The sequence below is a fragment of the Scleropages formosus genome, chromosome 13, assembly GCF_900964775.1.
Source record: "Scleropages formosus chromosome 13, fSclFor1.1, whole genome shotgun sequence".
NCBI lineage: Eukaryota > Metazoa > Chordata > Actinopteri > Osteoglossiformes > Osteoglossidae > Scleropages > Scleropages formosus.
Genome location: NC_041818.1, coordinates 24,304,114 through 24,328,044, shown reverse-complemented (window position 1 = coordinate 24,328,044; position 23,931 = coordinate 24,304,114). Strand labels below are relative to the sequence as shown.

Below are 23,931 nucleotides of genomic sequence, written 5' to 3'. Positions count from 1 at the left end.
TCTATTTAAAGGACAGCCTGAGCTCAGGAGAAGCCTCCCTAGAAAAGTCTAAATGCACCAAACAGCATCACCTCATACCTACAAAAAATCAGTACCAGATGCCGGGCCTGTTTATCTGACGTCTGTCAAAATTGGCTGAAGTAGAAAAATACTTCCCAAAAATTAAGTGTCTCCTCGCAGACATTTCCTGGCAGTGAATCATATTTTTTCTGTCACCTTGGCTTGTGCAATGCAGCTGAAGACAGCCAATAGGATTCGAACAAAAACTGCGCTCTTTGGTCAGTCAGCATGCATGAGATCAGATCCGTTTCGCGTAACTCGATAACGATGTTAAGCTCACAAAAATCTCTCGCATAACTGACGATAGAAATGTGGTGAGCGCGCGCGTCGTCTGGTCTTTGGGACCCAGTGGCAGACGGCGGATCGGCCGGCCCCCCGCTGAGCTCCAGCCCTCTTTCTTTGTGTCCTTGCAGAAGAGGATCGGAGCCGGAGGAGCGGGGCTGCAGCGCCTGGTGGCTGGACTCGGGTTCACATGGCTTCTCCCAGGACCCTGACCGTCGTGGCCCTTTCCTTCGCCCTCGGACTCTTTTTCGTGTTCATGGGCACCATTAAGCTCACGCCGAGACTAAGCAAGGATGCCTACAGTGAAATGGTGAGTGGGGGGTGGGGGGGATGGAAACCCTCCCTTGTTTAGGGGATTCCCGGGTGATGGGATGCGCGGTGCGCGCGACATGATGATGGGAAAACCCGACGCAAAAAAGTACCTGGCAGGTAAAACGAGCCCGTAGCCGTAGCGCACAAACAAAGGGAGGCTCTGCTGCTAATCATTAGGCTAATAATGAACACATTGATTGTATTTTCTATGAGATGTACGTCGCTTTGGAGAAATGAATACATGATGTAAATGTAAAATCATGTAGCAAAGGAGCGGATCGCGGCGCATCTTCCGCGACCTCGTTGGAGCCGCATTACGGCGTCGCGCGCCGCGCACATGTTCGCGGTGCAGCCCGATTCCCCAGATCTTCTCCTATTGGTAGAAATATTAAAATGCATAAATCGCAACTTATGTAAAGCGCTCACCAAAAAGGTCTAGAACAGCGGTGTTTCGGGCCGCGCGCGGCACCCAGACGTTTTAAACCGTCACGTGGAAGCCGTCGGACCCGTGAGAATGAGGTCTGAATTTGCTGCAGTTCGGGGTGGACGAGACACGAGTTTTATTATTGTCGACATGTAATTGCATGAGCTGTCGAGATAGATGTAGGACAATGGCGGCGGTTTCCAGCACATTCTATCCCGGTCCTGCTGCTGGTGCTGATGTTGAGTTCACCTCCTCCTTGGGACTTGAACGTCCTATATGAGGCCTTTATTTTAGAGCATGATTTAAATAAAAACAATATTCTTCCGTTTCTATATTCTCTTAATGCTCTCATTAAAATTGTGTGCTTATTAAACATAGCCTGGAAGTAAAAATATCACTATTTTATTTAGATGTAGTGGGAATTGGCTCATTTTCCTTTAGAATGAAATGACTTATGTAATGGTTGCTAAATCTGTCATGGAGAAAAATCTTATCTGTCTCTGACTTGAGAAAATACCAGCATTAGACACCAGTAACATAGAAGTGAGATGTAAGCAAAACACAAGGCAATACAGCACTAGAGTCCACCAAAGTACTAAAACAGTCTGATGCATGAGGACAGCCCAATATTCTGCCACAGTGCTTAGGAAGACCATTACTTTACCAGCAGAAACCATGAGAGACATTTGTACACCAACTGAACCACTAAACACATACACCAACTTAAACCGCTTGTCCCACACGACGAGCCAGAGCCTAACCCGGCAGCATAGGGCATAAGGCTGGAGCGGGAGGGGACACACCCAGGACGGGATGTCAGTCCATCACAAGGCACCTCAAGCAGGACTCGAACCCCAGACCCATCAGAGAGCAGGACCTGGTCAAGCCCGCTGTGCCATCACACCCAAAAAAATAAATCCAATTTCTACATGTTTTACATTTATTATAAGGACTACAATGTAATGCACCGAAACTGAAATTGTAAAAAGAATATAAAGACAGATTCATGTAAACTGCATGGGAAAGAATTTAACCATATTAATAAGACTAGAAATCTGTGTATCACTATATAATCTAATGTTAAAATGTCATTTCACTGTATTAATGTTACGATTTATTAAACAGCATTTATTATTATTATTATTATTATTATTATTATTATTATTATTTATAGAGTGCTCTTCTCACACAGTGACACAGAGCGCTTTAACACAGGGATACAGCAAGAAAAATTGATACAAACAAAGAAGACAGTCAACAAGGATTTATACTGTATAAAATAACATAGTTACACCATTAATAAATAGTCAACATTTGGTAATGGAGAAGTAGAGTACAAAAATGAGCCACGTTAAGAAATTGTATGTTTTTGACAGGAGATGAAGTCATTTCTTTATAAATAGGAGGAAGAAGGATAACATGACTGATTTGGAGTGGTTATTCCTGTTATTGATGGAATTAATGAATACTTCTAATCGGGTGTTACTAACATTTACATCCTTTCATATCAGAACCTTCACATGTTCACATACATCTACAGTACATACAAAGGGGCTTGCGTAACAACCACCTGTGCAACCAGTATTAAAAAAACTATATTAAATCTAATGAAGTGTGGGTGCAAGATAGAGTGCCAAGGCGTTACCTTATTAGGCTGAAGGCTGATTATTCAAATGCAACTCCTGTTACGGTATCCTTGATCAAGGTACTTACCTTGAATTGCCCCTGGAAGAGTATCCACCTGTATAAGTCGCTCTGCATAAATGCTTCGACTAAATAGCTAATAATAATAAACTGTCTTAATAACTGTCTTTCTGTTATCCTCCAACGTCACACCTCTGTGTTTATTGCCTTTCAGAAACGTGCGTACAAAAGCTATGCCAAGGCCCTGCCAGGCTTGAAGAAGGTGGGCATTAGCTCGGTGCTCCTTCGCAAGGTCATTGGCACGATGGAAGTGGGCTGTGGCATTGTCATGACGCTCGTCCCCGGGAAGCCCAAGGATGTGGCCAACTTCCTGCTGCTGCTGGTCATGCTGGTGGTGCTGTTTTTTCACCAGTTGGTTGGCGATCCACTGAAGCGTTATGCCCATGCCCTCGTCTTTGGCATCCTGCTCACGTGCCGGCTTCTCGTAGCCCGGCAGAATGAGGAGCAGCTCGACAGGGAGGAGAGCAGGGAGGAGCAGGTCAATGCTCAGGAGAAAAATAAAGTTAAATTGTCTTAGACCGAAACCATGGAACTGGGCAGCCCTGTGTTTGGAAGTCGTTCTGAATGAAAAGTATCCTGGAAAAACACGTTTCCACAAATAATGGCTACATATCACAAACAACCAGAACCCTCCTTCCTCTATCAAGCCAGTTATCAGCACTGCATATGTGTTATTATTTTTTTTTTTAATTTCACCTACTTTCCACCCAACTGTGGACGTTTCGTTTTTGCCGCTCCAGATTTAGTTCAGCTGTCTGACGACAGAGATTGCAGAAGCCAGATTTTAAAAGCCATTTTCTCTGTTTTAAATGTTTTCAATCCGCTGTGCATGTCAAAGTGTTGAACGTGTGAAAGGACAAGGGATTCAGTTTTAAATGAAACATTTCTCTATGCAGTGTCATTAGTAGACATAGATACAGTAGTAGAAATGTTCAAATTACCATAATTTGTGTTTTCTTTGTGATCCCATTTGTGCTGTGCATGTAAGAATGGTTATTGCAGAGCGATTGTGCGAGTGAAATTATGTTTTAACAAATTTATTAAATTTCTAAAAGGTGTTTTTCTTCTCCCGTCCTGGGTGTGTCCCCTTCCCCCTCCGGCCTTACGCCCTGTGTTGCCGGGTAGGCTCCGGTTCCCCGTGACCCCGTATGGGACGAGCGGTTCTGAAAATGTGTGTGTGTGTGTGTGTGTTTTTCTTCTGTAGCTCATTTCCATTTTGACAGATTACTGATGTATCAATTTACCTGCATCTGCCTGGCCAAAACTGTGTAAAATTGGGTACAGATTCTCCGGATGGATTGACAGATACAAGAAACCGAACTTGTTAGAAATGTAGGAAACTGTTTTGTGACTCACTTTGTTATATAAAAGTATGTAGAAGCCATGTACTTACTTACAATCTGTACTGTAATTGTGGAAATGAAATTTACCTTTCCTTTTGACTTCCAACTTTACTGCAGAATTACCTCCTCATGTTCTGAATGCACCTCGAAGGGGATACCACCCACCTGCAAAGCAGTGGTGAGCACTGGACAGTCATAATGACAAATTATCCCTATGAGAAATGAGCTATGAGTATGTATGACTCTCACTGTAACTGGCTCACCTGGGTCTTCTACCTACCTGACATTAATCAAATTTTACCTCAGCCTCTTTTAATGCGTATAAACTTTTTGAGGTATTAAAGTAATCTTTTCACCTGTATTTTGTGTATACTGTCCTCAGATGTTATGTACTTGAGTCCTGACATGTCTTGTTTTGAACATTGTAAAATGCACACAGTTCAGATGCGTTATATTGTATTTTGTGGGCAGTTTGTAGGTTGGTCGCGGCTGGTGCAATCGGTTAAATCTCTCAAGCCAAGCTGCTAAATAGTCATTTTTACTTTATTGAACAGATAGCATTACAAATGTTTTACTCATTTTGAGAGTTTACAGAAAGATAGTCAATGCACAACATATTTAGAGAGACTAAATGAAAGGTGAATAGTTTACTCTCTTACTCTGCAGAGACATGGGAAGATATAAGACAGAATTGGTGAGTCATCAGTCCAGTTTTTTGAAACAACATCCAGTGAGATGTTATGGGAGCTAAAGACTGACAGCGGTTTCAAACTAATATTTACTACAGAAAATTTTAAGGAATTTGCAAAGTTAGGCAGATGTTACCACATGGGTATTTACCAAAGCTTCCAAGACAAAGTTCTCTCCGAGCAGAAGGGGACAGAATAGCTGCTATTGCGTAATTATCTGGGCTATTTTGTCCGAAAGAGAAAGAATTATTGTAACTAATGTTACAGGGAAAGCTGGTAGAGTGCTGTTTAGGGAAGTGTTGAGTTGTGGTTAGAGCTGCTGCTTTTGGAACCAAAAGGTTGTGGGTTCGATCCCCACCTCTACAACTTATAGCAACGCCCATACATACGCACAACAGTTTTCAAACTTGTGGTTTTAGTTCTTGCTTTTCCCCATTTTGGGTGTGGTGGCGCTGTGGGCTTGGGTGGGTCTTTCTCTCTGGTGGTCTGGGGTTTGAGTCCCACTTCGGGTGCCTTGTGATGAACTGGCATCCTGTCCTGGGTATGTCCCCTCCTCCTCCAGCCTTGCGCACTGTGTTGCTGGGTTAGGCTCCGGCTTGCTGCGACCCTGCTCGGGACAAGCGGCTTCAGATAGTGTGCGTGTGTATTTTCCCCATTTCTCCTGAATGATAGTCCACGCTTGGCCACAGAGTGTATGGGTCTTGCTTAGTCATGTTAACTTCTGTTTATTGACTTTCTGATAAAAAGACATGCTGGAGATTCATCTCATTAAGAAGAATAAGACTTTCATCTCATGAACTTATGTCCTGTAAAATATCCAAGTCTGGATTCTATTTTTTTTGGGATGTGGCCATTCACTATCAGATTCATGTCTCGTCATCTCCTGTCACAATCCATCTATTCCCACTTTCCGAATTCAGCAACATCTCAGAATCAGATTGAATTTTATTGGCCAAGTGTGCCGACGCACACAAGGAATTTGCTGTGGTTCTAGATGCTTCCAGTATTTACAGACAAACAGCTGACACAGAATTAGAGAATAAATAAATAACATACTTGCAGAGTATACAAACACGAGGGTATAGCATGAATACAAAAAATTTAGATAAATAAGAAGTAAATTACATAAAGTGATTGGAAATTGTTGCACTGACAGGAGACCTATAGGGGTGTGTTAACTCTTCATGAGAGTAGATGGCCTGAGGGAAAATGTTCTTGTATCTGGTCGTTCCGGTGGACAGTGCTCCGTAATGCCTCCCAGGGGGCAGAAGTTTAAAGAGTTTGTGTCCAGGGTGTGTGGGATCAGTGACAATTTTGCCTGCCCACTTCCTCATTACAAGACCTGAAGGGTAGGCAGGGGTGCACCAGTGATCCTCTCAGCCATCTCGACTGACCTTTGTAGCCTATTTCTGTCCGATTTGGTAGCTGAACCAAACCAGGCAGTTATAGCAGCGCACAGAACAGACTCAATGAGAGCTGAGTAGAACTGGATCAGCAGTTCCTGTGGCAAGTTGAACTTCTTCAATTGGCGAAAGAAGTAAATCCGCTGTTGGGCCTTTTTCACGATGGAGTCCATATAGGTGTCCCACTTCAGGTCCCGCGAGATTGTAGGACCCAGGAACCTGAAAGACTCCACGGCTGACACGGTGCTGTTGAGAATAGTGAGGGGGGGAGGTGCTGGGGGGTTTCTCCTGAAGTCCACAATCATCTCCACTGTTTTGACCGTGTTCAGCTCCAGGTTGTTTTGACTGCACCAGCCAGCCAACTGTTCAACATCTGATAATACTGGAGATCAAACCATACGTTCAGCTGTGAAACGGGACTCTAACATTACATGGTGACATCTGTGGCGTCTGCCGCTGTGACACCAACTTGCCCTTAAATGTTTGGAACCTAGCAGGAAATTCACAGGAGGAAGCAAAAGGAAAATGTAAATGAGGTGAAGGAAAACGGGAAGTAAGGCTAGATGTTGTGTGTCTGGTGATGCAGTATTCTACAGATTGCGGAACAGGAAAATCTCAGACACATAAAACTTTGCACTACTACAGCTTTCACAGCTGAGTCTGAGTGACATTTCAATGTGACCACGAGTGCTGAGTCATGCTTTTTAATTCTAGCTGGGGATGAAAAACAACCGCATATCAATTTTTCCATTTTAAGGCGTTAGTTTTATTTCAGTAACTCATTCCTGACACGTTTGAACATGTCACAATGTGCTGTGAAAAAATCTTAAAGGATAAAAAAAGGAGTGTTTCATTGACTTGGTATCATAATAAATTGACTTACGTTTTAATAATTGTGTATTCATTTCATAACATATCCTTGGCTTTGTGTAAAAAAAAAGAGTATATCTTAGCATTGAGAATAATTATGACACAAACTCATTTCCAGTCTCATCAGAAACATGAAAACACATGAAAAAATATTATAACTGGAATTATTCAGCTTGTGTGGTGTGCATACAGGGTGAATTGTAACACTGGCCTTTATGTATTAAAATAAGTACAATACTGATCTATATGGGACCATGAAGTAGAACGGTGTAAGATTAATGTGTGAAAAAAAAAAATCACTATTCTAACTCAAGTTGTATAGAACTTCAGATGAATACTTCACATCTGCACTATGAAGGTGACCATAGGCAGAACCAAAGCTCTTGTAAAGAAAAGGGGTGCATTTCTACTGTATTCAAAATACCTCAGTGGAATTACTTGAGGCGATAGCCAGAGACTACCCCATTTAAGTTCAAACTGCGTCCAATAAAACTAATACGATAAAAATGCGTCCTGACTTTTACATGCTGTGGTTAAAAGAAAACGTTACTAGGAAAGTATACACATATTTATGCCGTACATCTTCTACTTATTTTGTTGAATACTTTCGTCTTTCATTTAGCTAGTTATGTCTCTCCCCAGTGCGCATGCGCGACCCTCCAGACGCTTTCGTTTGCCAGTGTGTGTAGTGCGCAGGCGCACAGTGGAGCGCGCGAGAGTTTGAGTTTTTTTGAGACTGTAGCTCGTCGTCGGGACGAAGAAAACAATAGTTACTGGATTATGTAGCCATGGCGAAAAACTCTAACCCTCAGAGGTTAGACTTGGATTCTTCCTCTGAAAATGACTCTTCATCTTCCGCCCGCAGTCATCGTAGTCTGCGTGTGGCTGAGAATGCAAAGAAAAAACGGGAGGCCGAGGATCCGTTTCTGCTGGCGCTGAAGTACTTCTCCAAGGGTACCCCATGCATTTTTTATTCAAATTCTTACCGCACTCAGCTGTTTATGCAGTTTATACAAGTCATTCAGCCAGATTCTATGCTTATGTGTTATATACACATTTAATTTGAAACTTTTTTTTTTTAAACGTGGCGAGGCAGATTCTAGTCCCGTCGTCGTTGTAGTAAGAGACGTTTTGAACACCGAGTGACGGTGTGACGTCATCGCATCGTGACGTAGTGGTAGCAAGTCCCCACCTTCCGAGGAGCGGTTATACATCATCTGATCTGGCTCGTCAGCCCACCTTCGCTGTGCACGTACTGTTTATGATGGCATTGTTTTGTCTTTTTTTAAGACAGGTGTTTCATTTATGGAGTTCATATGATCATCAAATAGATGAGAAGCGAAGGACTTTGACTGCTCAAACCTAACAGTCCTGCAAGTTGGTCCAACCCTAGACTACTAGTACTACAGTTCATGGAAGCGCTTGTCAAATGTGCATTCTTTTTTCTCTGTTCCTGTTTAATTGTTTTAAAAACGTTTACAATTACATTGCGAAGTAGTGTTTTGTTGTCTTGTTTAGTATTGTAAGGAAAAATGTACAAAAATTTATTCAATTTCAGTGCAAATCAGTAAAGAGGTGAAATGTTTTTGTTTATTTATTGTGTATTTTTAAATCATACTGTGGAAATTGGTTTGGCATTTTGTCTCAACCCCCCCACAAAAAAGCTCACCTAACCTACAATTGGCAACAAATGTACAAAAATACAGCCAAAATTAAATAAGTATACAAAAATATGAACTAAATATAATCATAAGTTGTATTCATACTGAGCATTCCAGTCTCGTAGCTTGATGCTTTGAGTTAAAGGGGGGCTGTTTAAACTCAGCAAGGGTGGCTTTTGTCAGTTTAAATAATATTGCATCAGTGAATTCAATGCTTGTGCTTGAAGAATAGATTTAGGGACCTTGAAGTGCTTGAAAAGTGCTTAAATTTCACTCTTAAAACTGTGTATGAACCCTGTTCTTTGTCTTAGTCTGTGTCTCACTCCCAACAATGTCTTCTGTATTGTAGTGGAAGCTGGCACCCCTTGGAAAGGGAATGACACAGTGGAGCGGCACCTTGCTGCTGTGGAGAGAGTGGGCCTCAGTCGGGGTCTCTCTCCACAAGCCGTATCCATCCTGCTGGAGTTCTCCCTGAGCCTCCGCATGGGTGAGAGAGGAAGCTGGACATTGCTGGACCAAATGTTGTCCTTAAGTTTATGTTACTGTATTTCTCCCTGTACTTGTTTGATGCACAGCTTGATGATGATTGATTGATTAGTGTTGTCTTGGTTGGTTATTTATGCAGCAGCAGCATAGCTTTACCGAATAGAGAAAATTCTCACAGAGAATGACAGAAACTCTGGTCACGAAGATATTTGGGACTTACATGAGACGTGACTGACTTTTTGTCTGCTTAAAATATAAAAAAAATAAAATACCTGAACTTCATTGTAAACATTCCTCTTTGTTATCTGTCAAGGGTCTGCAATTGGCATACGAGTGCTGAAGTTTCTGGTTCCTGCCTCTACGGTTCCCGAGGAGGCCATTATCCGAGGCGTGTCTTGGCTATGTGTGGATAAGATGCCAGTGAACATGCAGGTAAAGGGGCTACAGGTAGCCTGGGAGAGGATTTCTCTTCAAGTGAAACTGCATGAGTTCCTTTTCATCCGGACTGGTTGGAAAGTATTTCTTTTCTTGCCCCCCGTTGAAGTTAATAACTGTTTTAGAGGATTTTTCCAATTTTTTTCAAAGGTCCTGTTTGTCCGGTGGGTACTCACTGTATTTGACCTTATTGACTCCAAGGACCAACTGAGGGCCATATACGGCTTCATCTTCAACTTTGTCACTGAAGAAAATCTGGTAAGAAGAGTCCTAGTCCTTCTTTTTATCACTTACCCTGCATAGCTGTTTCCACCTTCTTCTTACAACTTACTGCGAACCTTGTCTTTCATTCTCAGTATTCCTGGTATGACAGGTTTGCATTCAGTTTTTGTAAGGAGGTATCATAAAAAATTCTTTTACATGTTTTCAGACCATTCTTTTCCTGTTTTGTATGATTATTTTTTGTTGGTAGATCTGGGACAATATATTTGACCAATGGTTCATTGTGCACTACAATATACCAATGTGCAATTAAATTGCCATTGAAGGTGCCGTCAGTATAATAGCATACTTTTAGTGTCTTGAATTTTAAAATAAAGTGCTAGTAAATAAACAGGATTTCTATTAAACCACAGCTTGTGTGCATGACAGATATAATGTAAGGGACAGACTGAAAGATTTTGCTGTGCTTAGTTTTTCTGTAAGTGGTCATTTGTCAAAAGGAATTGAGAATAGACAGAGTCATCAGTCTTCTTGCTGAGCTGAGAACTTTAATAGACTGTCATTTTAATTCTTGTTACCAAATGTGTAGGCAGAGAGTATGAGTGCAGATATCAGTCAAATTTTCCAAATACGATTAAAATTTATAGTATATAGCCTGTGTGTGTGTGTGTGTATGTGTATATATATACACACACACACAAACACACACAAAAGATATTAATTTTTTTCTGGATTCTTCTTTGGTACATCTAAATTTTCTCTTTTACTGGAAGGGTGGTTCATTGGAATGAAGACCAATGGCATGTGTTGGGATGTCTCTTGCACCATTTTGACAGTCACTGAAAAAAGAAATTCTGTGTATCATATATATATGTCTAGCATGTATAAGTAATATTTCTGGTGTTTTTCCTATGTGTGGTTTCAGTGCCCCTACATCTGCCATCTTCTGTACCTGCTAACCAGAAAGGAAAATGGTAAATTATGAGATGACCTCTCAAGGACTCCATACTGTGACCATTGTCTTATCCCTTTATTGTAGACAACCTTTTATTTCATCAAAGTCCTTTTTTGAGTCATAAAACCTTTTAATTTTCTTCTCAGTTCGACCGTACAGAGTTAGAAAGTTGCTGGAGCTTCAGACAAGAATGGTAAATTTTAATAACATTATCATTTATTAAGTAAGCAAAGCTATGAACTCTTTTGTTTTGTTTTGATGTTTTGCTTACTTTTTTGTTTCTAGGGCTGCCAGCCATTTCTAATGCACTTGCTGTCAGTTTACAAAGTCTATTGTCCAGAACTGGTCACAATCTCTGTGCCGGCGAAAATGAAGGTGTGTACATAGCTGTAAGAGTGATTGCTGCTCTTTAAAGAATGCATAGTGTAAAAAAAATGTTTAACTCATTGCTTAACTTTTCCGTGCCCCCCTTGTTTTAGCGATCTGTAATCAATATTACCAAGTCCCCTTTTGCATGTCTATTATTTTCTGTAATTATGTTAAGCATTCTGAAACTACCAGTTGGAAAGGATGCAATATGAAAATGTACTGAACAACAAATTTACGGTATATGTCATTAGGATAGTAATGTAGACATTTCAGACTCGCTTCTTTCCAGACTTCGAATGTACTCCATAAGTTGGCATTACATTATCTGTCACAAATAGCTTTCTGTTTCCTATTAATTGCGTAGGCCGCTACTCTTGTAAAGCTATTGTAATCTTATCTGTTTTAAAAAGATTGTACTCTCCTCCAATTCTGTATGCAAGTACCCATGTAATGTATGCTGGTTTAAACAGTGGCATCAGACAAGCTGACTATTCTTCGAGACTTGGCAGCTATATTGCTCCGAGCATTTGTGAAATGCACTTTTGTTTTGAGTTCCTGAGTTGTTCTGATCATTTTGGAGAAAACTGTTTGCTAAATGAATAAATGTAAAGGCTGTTTTACATGTTTAAATTTCTACTGCATCCATAATTCACTCTCACTTTTTCTCAATCTCTCCAGAGTGGCTTTAAGAACCACAACTCTACCTGGAAGGCAGCGCTAGCTGCTGTGCAGAAGAGCAGCACAACGGAGCTCCTCTCTGATCTCCAGTTGAGTGTGGGTGTGAGTCAGCAGCCAGCTACCAGGAAGAGGGTATGAGGCCTAGATGATATCTCACCATTGTACATCCATACATGATAGTGTGTCTGTGGAATGTTACCCAGACTCCACCACCCCTGACTGATGCAAATAGATACTTTGGTGTTGGTCTGGTCTGTTCTGCTCAGAGTAGTGTGGCAGTGGAAAATCTACTAGACCTCTGAAACCTGAAACTCCTTTTTGCCCTTTCTCTTCAGAAGCTGCACAGGCACTTAACCATTCCGGCTGTTAGCTCCTCCATCCAGAGCCAGAGCAGGCTGTCTGGCAGCAAGGTTTTCCCACTGGAACAGCTTCGTACCTTCTCTCAGCTACTTGAGAACCTCCACCGCATTGAGGTATCCCTTTGCTGTTTGTCTCCTTGGAGTGATCAGTGCCCTCTAGTGCTGTTTCTAATAGTAAATGATCTATTTTACCAATTTTTTTTTCACTACCTTTATTTAGGGTTGGAGAATTTGGCTGGGCAATTGAAATTTTAATACCATTGTCAGTGGGCATTGTAAAATTTGGAAATATAATCTGTTGAACATTATTTCTCTCTGCTCAAGTTTGTCTAAATGGCATAGCAGATCAGAAGAGTTATTTCTTTAAATGGTCACTTTGATTAGATCCGCTTGTTTTCTTAAGTGCGTCTGTTTCTCTATCCATTTCTTCTGCTTCGTCTTATAGCCTCAAGATGGAGCTGTTTCACTACAGCAGATCTTAACTGGTCGTTTTTTATTCACTACAACTTGAGGTGTTAGCTGAGTGTTCTCTACTCTGACATTTTTTTGGAATTCTGAAACTGCAAAAACTTTGAGTGAAAAATATGTTAAACTTCTTTTAACTACCTTTAAACTATATGCTTTTATGTGTTCACTGCAGTTTGTAGTTTCCATACTTATACCTGTTGACCCGTGGGTGTTGTTTTCGTTCAGCTCTTCTGTGTGTGTGTGTGTGTGTGTGTGTGTGGATCACGTCTGTATGTGATTATCAGTATAACTGATGTTGGCGGGGACATTAATCCTGTTGCGGTGTTGTTGTTATTGCTGTGTGTTTTTAAACACAGGAATCGGCCTTGTAAATTACTGGATGGGAATTGGTACTCAGTGACCAAAGGTGGTACCTACCGATTGGTATGACAGGTCCTGCTACTCGCTCAGTGACTTTGGTGTGGGGCACAAGGGCATATGGCGATGGCAAGGTGGAGTGAATCTATCCACACCTACCCCCTTTGTCTGAGCCGTGTGTCGTGACTGTCTGGCAGGCGCTGTGATTTATTTATTGCAGTTGTGCTCCCATATTGCGAAGCAGCTGCGTATGCAAGAGAGTAGAGATAACCTCCAAGGAACACTTGAGCCTTCCTTTCAAGATTTCTTCTCTTGTCAGAAGTAGACCCATCCTTGTATGTCTTGTGTGGCTCAACAACATCACGTAATTACTGACCCTCAGCAAAAAATCTGCAGTAAAGATAAGTTCCCTCAATATTCAAGAAGAATTCCCTGCTAATCCTGGGATTCCGTGGTCCAGAGGTTTCTTTCAAAAATGACACAAGGGAAATTTTTCCAGGAAATAGCATATGTGGCATATCCTTATTGTCCTGACCTCTCCAATACCTTCTTTTTCCTTAACTGTGTTTCAGCTCCCAGCCCAGATGGGCTCCTTGCTGGGCTCCACAGTGGCCCTCCACTTTCTGGACTGTGTGAGGGACAGCTCTGCCTTTCTCCGTCTCAACTTCTGGTTGGGTCACCTACTTCATGAGGGTGAGTCTATGCTGAAAGCTTTCGTGGGATTGAATGTGCAAGGGAAATAACAAACATCAGCAGGCCAAAATCTCTGAATTCATATATGCATCGTCTAATAAAAAAGGTAAATCTTTTTGTGGGAAGTCTGCCACAGTGAAGAACTTGGGTTTATTCTGTTTCCTTAATGTGGCCAGCTATAGAAATGTTTAAAACTCTAGCATTAAGTTTGTATTTTTAACTTTGGGTTAAAAATATAAGAAATTTACATTAAGGAAGGTCTAGTTTTGGGATCAGTTTTTACTGTATTTACATTTATTCATTTAGTAGATATTTTTCTCCAAGTGACATACATCAATGTATGTGCAGTAATTAGCAGACACCCTTACCCAAGGAAACTTACAGTGATAAGTATACTGTAGTAAACTCTGTACAATCATTCACCCATCTACGCACCAGAGCAATGTGATAGATACAGTACATACATAGAAAGTATAAGTAATTTAGAGTCACCGGTTTACCTGAAAGGCATGCCTTTGGACTGTGGGAGGAAACTGGAGCACGTGGGAGGAAACTGACCTGAAGATGTGCAGAACATGCAGATTTAACACAGACTGAGCAAGGATCAAACCAATGTCCAATTGCACAGTCCAGGCACTGTGAAACTATCCAGTGCTATTGACTGCAACCTGCTATTTTGGCTTTGTAATTGTGTTGGTGACCTTTTTATTCCTCTTGTTTCTCCTTGTTCCTAGTCACATCATGCTGACCTGTTCATTCCTCCTTTTTTTTTTTTATTTACCTGCACAGAGTTCATATTCTGCAAGGATGGTGGCACTCAGGACTTGACAGAGGCTACCGGCTTCCTAAACACTCTCATCTCCACGCAATGCTTCCTTCAGGTGGGTGGTGTCAGTCTGGCCTCCCACCCTTTTTTCTTGAGCTTTGCCCATCAACTCTCCCTATCTGAGCAGTTAAACCACGATCCTCTCTGTTTCCCCTAGGAGGGTTTTGCAGCCACCGAGCTCTTCCTATACAAGTTCCTCAACATTTGGGATGGCTCACTGCTCCGGCCTGAGATCCTGGGCCTTCTTAGCAACATTCCTGTGGTCCCATGCTCACGTGAGTCCCACCCATGTTCAATCAATGTGACTGAAAGTTATTAATGTCTCAGGGATCGAAAAAATTATATACCTTGAATTCTGTGTGAGTAAATGATGCTCACTCAGCTTTTCCCCTTTACAGGTATCAAAACTCTTCTCTTTGAGCCACTAATGCAGCTGTTTTTCACCTCTTCTCTGTTTTTCAAGGTATTACAAAATGATTTAATTTTATTTGCGGTTGTTTTGAAAATTTATGCTTGGGTGCAATACATTTAAATTGGTTGTGATGCTGAGAATGAACAGATACTGAAATGCATGAAGGTAGGAAAATCACGTTTTATTTGCTTATTTATTTTTTGGCAACATATGGAGTTTTGTAGCCATTAGCTATAACACGCACATCACACCAAGGACCGATGGCTGCAGCCATTGCTCTGCTGATTATTGCTCTTACACATTCTCTCTTTCTCTGCAGTGTAGTGTCATTGAGTGCCTCACCAACATGCTCCTCAAATGGCTCACCTGGCACTCTGTGTATGCATTTGAAGATGAGTTGGACATCAGTGTCACCAGCCAGACCCCTATGTGAGTGACAACCCCCCCCCCAAAGTTAGCCCACGTTGTTTAATTCCATGTTCAGAAAAACCTCACGTATGACCTGCTCTGTTAAAAAAGAGGAACAGATTGTAGTGTCTTATCTGGATACCTTCTGGTAAAATGTTAATTTAAAGAAAACATACTGGAAGATTGTTGCTTAAGAATCCATCTTAGTCATTCTGTCATTGTAATTGTACTCGTACCTGTGCAATCCACTGGCTTCATTGCTGAATCTGGCCAGTGGTGTATTGGTATCTCACTGTGCTCGTGCTCTATATTAGTTCTACTTGCTGCATTTGGAACCAGACACTTCTCCAGCAGTCAGGAGTTCTTAGACATTTAAATTGTGTGCCTTTTCTCATACAGTTTCAGTATCCATAATGAATTCAACCTGGTTTCTTGAACAGTTGCACAACAGTTGTACTAAAGCTTGTTCAAACTTAAGTGATAAATATGCTTACACCTCATGGAGAATCCCATTTTTAGTTAGTAGATGCTGGGTGATACTGCGTTGTGTCGTTTTGATATTGTTTGCTGTTTATTTATAGTACCTGTGCAAAGACTTGTTTAATAATCTCCATTCTTATGCCTGGGAGAATTGGAAGATGCAGATAACCCCACTTGGGTGCTGGTGTGCGTTCACAAAGAGCATTCTATGAAAGGACTGTAAGGAAGGAGCAGAGAGGAGAGGCAGAAGTGCCCCAAGGCCTCATAGACTGAACTACATTCTTATGAAAGTGGCCCTTTGAAAGGAGAGTGTGTAATGTACTGTCGTGTAGCGAATTCTCCACTGTCAGATGCATTCCACTACTGCTACAGTTGAAGGCCTTGGTAGGATGTTTGATCTGAGTTTCTGTGGAGTTGTCCCGGACGTTTTGATCTGCAAACAAAGTAGTATCTGGTGTCGCACCTCATTTGACCATGGTGACTCGCATGACCTTCTAAACTTATTCAGAATTGCATTCTGACAACTGTTTGCCCTCACAACCGGTTGTGTGTGTTCATGGCTTCATTGTGATTCTGCTGTTTCCAGGAACATGACACTGTCAGGGCTAATGGATTCTGTTGTGGAACTGGTCCATTTTGTGGGCCGTATCTCCACCATAGGCCTGCAGCTGGAGGGGTACCATAGCCTGCTGCTCAGCTTCACTTTGGACTTCTACATGATGGTAACTACATCACCATACAGCCATAATTAGTAATCGTGTGTCCAGTTCAGGGTTGATGTGGGTCCAGAGCTTGTCCCTGAAACATAAGCAATTTACACCCTAGATGGTACACCAGTCCAAACCAGGGCAGTCTCTTTGTTTCTCATTCACTGTGCCACCATGCTGCCCTCTGCTCCATCTTGACATTAAAATTGTGCTAATAAAATTGCAGTAATTACCCTGCTGCATACACATATGAAGGGACATTTCTGTTGTCATTAAGCCTTTGCGTACAGCTAAATGAAGGGATATGTACAGTATGTAGTGGATGCAGACGTAAGCATGTCTTGATTTTCTCTCGCTCCCAATTAAAGGTGAGTGACATGTACCTGAAGTATGACCTGCCCCTGGTGCTCATGCCACCAGCTGGAGTGTTCTACCCTGCCCTTTTTGCCACCGACCCTGTCAATCTGGATAAACTGTGCCACATCATGTACAGGTGAGATAACTGACTCCTGCGGTGCTGAGACAAATGCTTTGGTGTATTGTAATGTATATGAAGTAATTGATTTATTTTCCAGCCTTTCATGCTTAATGAAATGATTACCAAGAAGAATCCTTTCAGTGATTAAATTACAGTTGTGGTATTTGTTGATTAGGTTATCAAAGCCTGCAAATTCTATTATGCCTTTGTTTTAATGCCATTTGTACCTTCACTCATGTTATTTGTTTTGTTAAATGTTTAGGTACAGAACAAATCTGATGTCGGCCAAGAATCAAGAACAGAAGATGAAGGTATTAAATTCTCCAGTTTAAAAGTTAATTGGTGTAATTGAGGAGGGATTTAGAAAGAGGAGATGGAGAGGCTGAATATAGCACCTGTTATTTGAGATGTAAGCCCTGTAGTTTACTTCTCAATGACCATGACTTGTAACGGACAACTTCAAATGTCAAGCACATTCAGAGACTTTGAAATGGCAAATGGTGCTATTTAAAGAGGGAGGTCTTCTGGGAGACCAAGGAAGAGGTGTTGAGCGGTTGTAATCCTGAGTGGAAGTTGGTTCCCCTCCCGTGGGACTACCGGTGTAGCAGAGGAACAGTAGTTTTAGAGAAGAGAGCAACGGAAAGGAAAAGGTCAGCCAGCGTATGCCTGTCTTCGGAGGATGGATTTATGGTAGTTTGGGGGAGGAGGCGGCCTTTCTGTTTGCGTTCCCTAGATAGACTTTAAAGTATGAAACTGCATGACTGGATACAGTACTGGTATGTACATGTTTCACCATGGCCACTGCACACTTGTTCACCTGATTCTAAACTTGAGATTTGGTTGCAGTCATTAAGGAATCGATAACCAGAAAGTTGGCAGTGTAAATCCCTGAAGTCTTTCGGTGTCATTTGAGCTAAAACTTCTCTGGATACAGATGTAGTTACAACTGTATAAATCAATAGTCTGAGCATAATAACATAAACCATGGGTGTAAAGAGATGGTGCTCAGCTGGACTCATTTGCTTCACTCCTGTCATTATTAGAACTATTATTATTGATATATGTATTATTTAGCTTGCACTTTTCTCCAAAGTGACCTACAATGTTTGTGTACTGAACTACTTAAAATATTTACCTATTTACAGATAGTTTCCACTGGAACAACCTGGGTCCTTCAACTTGAAGACCACATGTCTGACCACCACCACAACTGCATTTGTTTAAATGCACTTAAAAATGTTGGGATAATTTGTTTGAAAACATTACCTGGACTTTCAGGTGTAAATCGGCACGGTGGCACGGCGAGTAGCGCTGCTGTCTCACAGTGCCTGGTGGTTCGATCCCCGCTCAGTCTGTGTGGAGTTTGCATGTTCTCCCCGTGTCTGTGTGGGTTTCTTCCAGGTGCTCTGGTTTCCTCCCACAGTCCAAAGACATGCTGTTCAGGTTCACTTGCGTGTGAGTGACAGAGAAAGTGTGTTTCACTGATGTATGGATGAGTGACCCAGTGTAAGTAGTGTATCTAGCAGTGTAAGTCACCAGGGTGAATAAGGTGTGTGGGCTAGTAACACTACATAGTATCCATTGTAAGTCGCTTTGGAGAAAAGCATCTGCTAAGTGAATAAATGTAAATGTAAATCAGGCAGTAATTGAAATTTACACTTTAATACATTCTGGCCTGCAGCTTTGAAGGACCTGTTAGACTACCCCTGTTATAACCTATAATATTTTATTTAATTCATGTAAGGATGGATTTTATAAGAAGAGATTGATAGTTCTTCACCATCATAAACAGTGCAAGATAGGCAGATGCAGCTCATAAGAGGATTCTGTTTTGCCTCAGGGCAAATAATTTTGAGCAATACTAATACCCATAGCTAATGAAATATTTACAGTTCACCAAACCTGGGTTGATTTTAATGAGAACTACAAAAATGATAATAGTTGGCTATGATGGTTAGTTTTAAATTTAGTTACTTTTCTGTCTGAATTTGTCTCTAAATGCTAATGATGCAACAAATGTGATACAAAGACTGCATGAGAAGTGTGTTCAGAAGATTGAAAAGCTGCTGCCACTTGTGTTACAGATTAAGCCCCTTACTGTTAGCAATGTGTTTTGACAGCTGTCAGCAAGGTTTCTCTCTTTTCAGTTCTTTTCTGTTCAAGTCATCAGGCGCAGCTCTAAAAAGAATTGACACATAGCAGATGAGGTTAAGGTGTGGGTAGTCAACAAAAGGAGTGAGAGAGCACATCCTTTAGTGTTTTTTTTTTTTTTTTTAATGGAGAACAAAATGTAAGACGTCTTCGGATCTCTGCTTGTGCCTTTGTCCATGTGCAGAAGCCCATTGAGATCAGCAGGAAGACGTACCACGAGTTCAACCAGTATGTGGTATCCATGGTGAGCTGTCTCTGGAACTCCAGGGCCTTCCAGCCTGGTATGGGCTTAGAGATGGATGAGGGACTTCTCTCCAGGAGTGGGGTGCCAGAGCCCTGGACCCGCTTCAGTTTGGTTTACCACCCGGCCTTCCTGGGCTATGCTGTCGATTTTCACGAAAATGTGAGTTCATTATGTTACTCCTAGTTCCATTTCTTCCACAGTGCTCTTGCCAGAAAGTGCAGTAGTTACATTCACTCACAGCACATGCTAATGATGGAACAACATGGGTGATCTCTTAAACGTGTTGGGCCATGTTTACATTTACTTTTGTTTGTTTAACACTTGGTTTTCCCCAAAGCCGTGTACAATCATTATCAACATGCATTTACCTTCACCAAGGTGACGTGACACACTGTGACGCTAAGTGCAATTTGGATTCACCACTTCACCGGATACTAAGTATTTCTGTGGAAGGTCCATATAACGGTGGACTGAAGGGCAGTTATCACCTAAAATACAGCATGAAAAAGTGACTCTTCTGGCCAATTTTCCTGTAGTTCCAACTGAGTGGGGTGCGGCAACAAGAACAGCCAGAGCTGGGGTGGCTACAGCAGCGTGCCTTACGGGGGTTAACACTCTGACTCATTGCCCTCCCAGGTCGTTCATTACTTCTTAGTCCAAAATCACACAGTAATTAAACATGTGAATCGTAGCTTATGGGCTAGTTACTGACCTATGACCATAATCTCTGTTCTTTTCTCACTAAGAATTTTGATGTTCTTAGAGGAGTTGGCCCCCAATCTTCCAGTCTCAAGATGTGGTTAAATTTTAAGACTGGACAAGATGACGAAAAGGGGTTTTAACGTATGCTGTACTGAAGCCCCATTACTGTGCAGTAGCATAAACTTTCATTATTTATACTGCTGTGTACGGAGACCTCTGTGTTTTAATGTGTTTAATAAAACAAGTATCTTTTCTTTGGCTCAGCTCCAATGTCTAAGTTGTCCCAGAGAGTTTGGAGGCAATTTATTTATTTATAACTATTAAATTATTAAATTGATCTCATGTTTTTTTCTCCCTTCAATAAGTGTTGGCCAGAGAGGATGAAAATGGACTTGAGTTCTATAAAGGTACGAAACTCCAAGTGCATTTAAAAATGTGCAGTTATATGGAAAAACATAATTTATGACAAATTTAAGTGGATGTTTCTGAGAATTAATCTATTTTTAATGTGATCTATGTGTGGCCTTATGGGTGTGGAAATTCCTAAGCAGGCTCTGAACAGGTTGTGATGGTTTTATTTTGGCACAGCTGGGGAAGCGCTGGGACTGGTATGTGGAGTTCCTCTACTGTCAGGGCCTCCAAGGCCTCAAGGAGTTCATGCAGAGCAGCCTGAGACGACAGTCGTCGGTCGGAGGGACGAGGGCGACCTCAGACAGCCAGTCCCAGCCCCCGTCCTAGTCCCAGCTCCATGCCCGTCCCCCGTCCGTGGCCTGGTTGTGGACACATCTGGGCAGAATGGGCAGCAGACAACTAACTCAAGTTGTTTTCTTTTTTAAATTTAAAAAAAAAAAAGTCTTGGCGGTGTGCGTCAAATCTTTGTAAATAGCCCAAAGGTGAACTGTAGCTATTTTGTACATTTTTTTGCATTCTTGTCACTTTATAGTTTTATTTCTTGCTTTTTGTGCTTGTACAGTTTAAGTGTCACAAATAAACTAAAAATGAACAAGAATTAAGTGTTAAGGTTCATCTAGAGCATGGCTTTCTGATGTCTACAGTAATGCTTCGTGGCTCTTAAAATAAAATATTTCTGAATACTGTACCTGTATGTGGTTCCCTTAAAATACAGCTCCTTGTACAATGGATGACAGTGTAAACTATTATAACACTACATACAAAAAGTCCTATTTGCTGTCTGCTCATTCTGTGGTGATTCTAGCTAAATGAAATGTTTATGTCCGACCATCGAGGAAAAACCTAATGCTCCTGCGATTAGAGTGACCAGACTGGATAAGTAAAAAGCTTTTAACAGAAAAGTCTGCTTCAGGGTACATGTTGTTCTTTTACTGGAACGTCTGGATTTGTACCTGTGAAGCCTTCGCACGTCGTCATGATGTCCACACCGGGAGCTTCAGGGCAGGTTTGGTCAGGAGCCTCAGCCTTTCAGCAGGTCACCAAGTCTATTTTCCTTCTGCAAAGGCGCAAAGTGGTGAAGCATTATTCATTACTTATTTTTTCCGCATTGATTTCTCAAGGTTGATGTGCAGTATCAGTGCTTTCAGTGCACACAAGCAGGTGTAACCGCAATGAACCATTGTTATATTTCCCTTGTGTTTTATTTTCTTCCCTTGTAAGCGGCTGGAACGCGGAAGGGCAGGAAAGAGTTAATTGATGACACATTCCGATAAATTCGCCCCTTATGAAATGAAATCGGAAATTCCGGAGCTGTCAGCTGTCCGTGTCAATATCAGTCACTCCATCTGTGTGCAGCTCCACCTGCGCGCCGCTTCTCCTTGATGTTCCGAAGGAGCGACTCGCGAGAAAGCGAAACATTTCCAAAATACTCTTAACCTTTGTTTTTTTTTTTTTTTTTTTTTTTTCCTCCCCCCTAAGGAATCACTTTATTCAGAAGCGCAGCTGCATTTATTCGGGCTCTTTTTTTTGCGTGTAAAGTTGAGCCGAACCCGTGTGTGTAGCTATAGGTGGCGGGGGAGGGTGGGGGTTTTAAGTCGAAGGTTCGAGCGATGGAAGTGATGAAGTCACTGAAGCGATGAAGTGATGGGAACGCGGAGCGCGCGCAAGTGATCAAGTGATGGAGAAGTGCGCGCTGAACCACCTTAAGCGGCTCTCTCTGATGTCAGCTCAGCATCAGGACCAGTGGAGGTCCCCCATCCCCGCGCTGCGCTGCGCTCCGTCTCGCGGCCCCGGCATCCTCTTCATTCATTCCTCCTTGGCGCACGGTGGGGTCCAGTCCCTCCATGGCTCCCTGAGGCTGCTCACGCACCGCGCACCGCACAGATCCCCCGCGGAGAAGGAGGAGGAGGAAGGTAGGTCATCCGGGCACCACGCGGCATCTTCCCACGAGACGTGCGGTTTCACGCGTCGCGCGCGTCTCCTGCGGGCTGCATCCGACGCTCGATCGGCGCTTTTCAGACGATGCCAAGTGTTGCTTTGAAAACTGAGCCTTAAGGGACCCGCCGAGATGAGCGTGCGCTACTCCCGGCTCGCGCGGTGCGGGGACCGCGACGTGGACCGAACTGGAAGCGGTGTCCTACCGAACACAGCGGCTCCGCTCTTTATTCCCAGGCTGCAAAGTGCGGGCGGTGTGTAAAAAATGTAAAAAAAAAAAAAAAGCACTAAAGAGATGAGCTTGTTTGTGGGGGGGTGGGGTCGGGGGGGGGTTTAGGGTTGTTGGTTCGGCACGGGGCAGCGAGCTGGAGTGCACGATCATTCGGGGATTCGGTGTGTGTGTGTGTGTGTGTGTGTGTGTGTGTGTGTGTGTGTGTGTGTGTGTGTGTGTGTGTGTGAACGATCGCACGAGCCGCCCTGTGGGTGAAAGTGTGCGACGCGAGAGAGCGAGGAGCGCAAATCCACCAAAAAGCAGCTCTTGTCACAAAGCGCCTTGCTGCGCACACACACAGCCAGATGTTCGCTGTGTTCTGTCCACACACAGCAGGACGAAACTAGTGTGTGTGGAGCAAAGATTTTAAAAAAGGACATTTAGGCAACTGAGCTCAAGCAGCAGAAGGCGACTTGCTGAGCAACTGTAACAGGGCGGGAAATACTGCGTGTCCCACCTTGAATGAGCCTGTCCAAGGATTTGCTTTCCTCCCTTGGAACACTACATGAAATAGTGCCTAAGAAGCACGCACGCGCGCGCACACACACACACACACACACACACACACACACACACACACACACACACACACACACACATTGGCCAAAGCCGCTTATAGCAGAGCAAGGTTGCGGCGAGCAGGAGCCTAACCCGGCAAAGCAGGGCGTGGGGCTGACTGGGGGCGTAGGGGACACACCCAGGGCAGGACGCCAGGCTGTCACAAGGCACCCCAAGCGGGACTCGAACCCCAGACCCACCAAAGAGCAGAGAAAAAATATATATATTATATCTACATCTTCGGTATATATAGAACATTTTTCTAAAGAAGCGCTTTTACAATGTGCACTTTGATCTTGAAAGCTCTGACAGGTCCAAGCAATGATGGCAGTTCAGTTCCATCAGCAACATGAACCTCAGAACCTGTCTGGGAAGAGCAGACCCGGTGGTTCAGCAACCCCCTCGCTGATGCCCGTGACTCTGAGCGTCTGTGACACGAAGTCCTTCCGGGAACATTTGTCCGATGATAAATGAACCATATGAAACCGCAGGTCCGGAGGCCTCCTTGTCGACCGGATCCACGCTTGCTCCCGTCCTCGCGCCTCTTTTGCCGTCCCTCGTGCCGCCTGCCCCCAGGA

General features: G+C 42.7%; 3 protein-coding genes and 1 long non-coding RNA gene across 8 annotated transcripts in view; 3 read left to right on the top strand and 1 right to left on the bottom strand.

Moving 5' to 3' along the window:
• The first annotated feature begins 331 nt into the window (after positions 1-331).
• Positions 332-3,834, top strand: tmem35 (transmembrane protein 35). Its single transcript, XM_018733490.2, has 2 exons — positions 332-652; positions 2,937-3,834. Exons 1-2 carry the CDS (start codon positions 533-535, stop codon positions 3,297-3,299), a joined length of 483 nt encoding a protein of 160 aa, XP_018589006.1. The 5' UTR covers positions 332-532; the 3' UTR covers positions 3,300-3,834.
• A 3,976-nt stretch (positions 3,835-7,810) lies between these two features.
• Positions 7,811-20,988, top strand: cenpi (centromere protein I). The gene is made up of 20 exons (XM_018733602.1): positions 7,811-8,041; positions 9,098-9,235; positions 9,548-9,666; positions 9,820-9,927; positions 10,817-10,865; positions 10,993-11,039; positions 11,132-11,221; positions 11,894-12,025; positions 12,229-12,366; positions 13,650-13,770; positions 14,560-14,651; positions 14,754-14,871; positions 14,995-15,059; positions 15,328-15,437; positions 16,483-16,618; positions 16,972-17,096; positions 17,344-17,392; positions 19,417-19,635; positions 20,544-20,585; positions 20,767-20,988. Exons 1-20 carry the CDS (start codon positions 7,876-7,878, stop codon positions 20,914-20,916), a joined length of 2,214 nt encoding a protein of 737 aa, XP_018589118.1. The 5' UTR covers positions 7,811-7,875; the 3' UTR covers positions 20,917-20,988.
• Positions 20,891-22,335, bottom strand: LOC108923097 (uncharacterized). The gene is made up of 3 exons (XR_001965193.1): positions 22,292-22,335; positions 21,543-21,646; positions 20,891-20,964 (listed from the first exon to the last, which is right to left on the bottom strand). It is a non-coding gene; the product is annotated as an uncharacterized LOC108923097 (long non-coding RNA).
• Positions 22,171-23,931, top strand: part of drp2 (dystrophin related protein 2) — a 68,043-nt gene continuing 66,282 nt past the window's right edge. For all 5 annotated transcript variants that reach the window (XM_018733597.2, XM_018733596.2, XM_018733595.2 and 2 more), the window contains exon 1: positions 22,171-22,502. In XM_018733597.2, coding sequence (XP_018589113.2) covers positions 22,268-22,502 — 235 coding nt within the window. In that variant the 5' untranslated portion in view covers positions 22,171-22,267. The remainder of the gene's footprint in view (positions 22,503-23,931) is intronic.

Excerpts from the sequence above, each read along its gene's own strand:
- cenpi (XM_018733602.1), top strand. The coding sequence starts at position 7,876 with ATGGCGAAAAACTCTAACCCTCAGAGGTTAGACTTGGATTCTTCCTCT. Across the intron at positions 15,438-16,482 it reads GTCACCAGCCAGACCCCTAT|GAACATGACACTGTCAGGGC; the intron begins GTGAGTGACAAC and ends TGCTGTTTCCAG. Across the intron at positions 17,097-17,343 it reads CTGTGCCACATCATGTACAG|GTACAGAACAAATCTGATGT; the intron begins GTGAGATAACTG and ends TTAAATGTTTAG.
- tmem35 (XM_018733490.2), top strand. The coding sequence starts at position 533 with ATGGCTTCTCCCAGGACCCTGACCGTCGTGGCCCTTTCCTTCGCCCTC. Across the intron at positions 653-2,936 it reads AGGATGCCTACAGTGAAATG|AAACGTGCGTACAAAAGCTA; the intron begins GTGAGTGGGGGG and ends ATTGCCTTTCAG.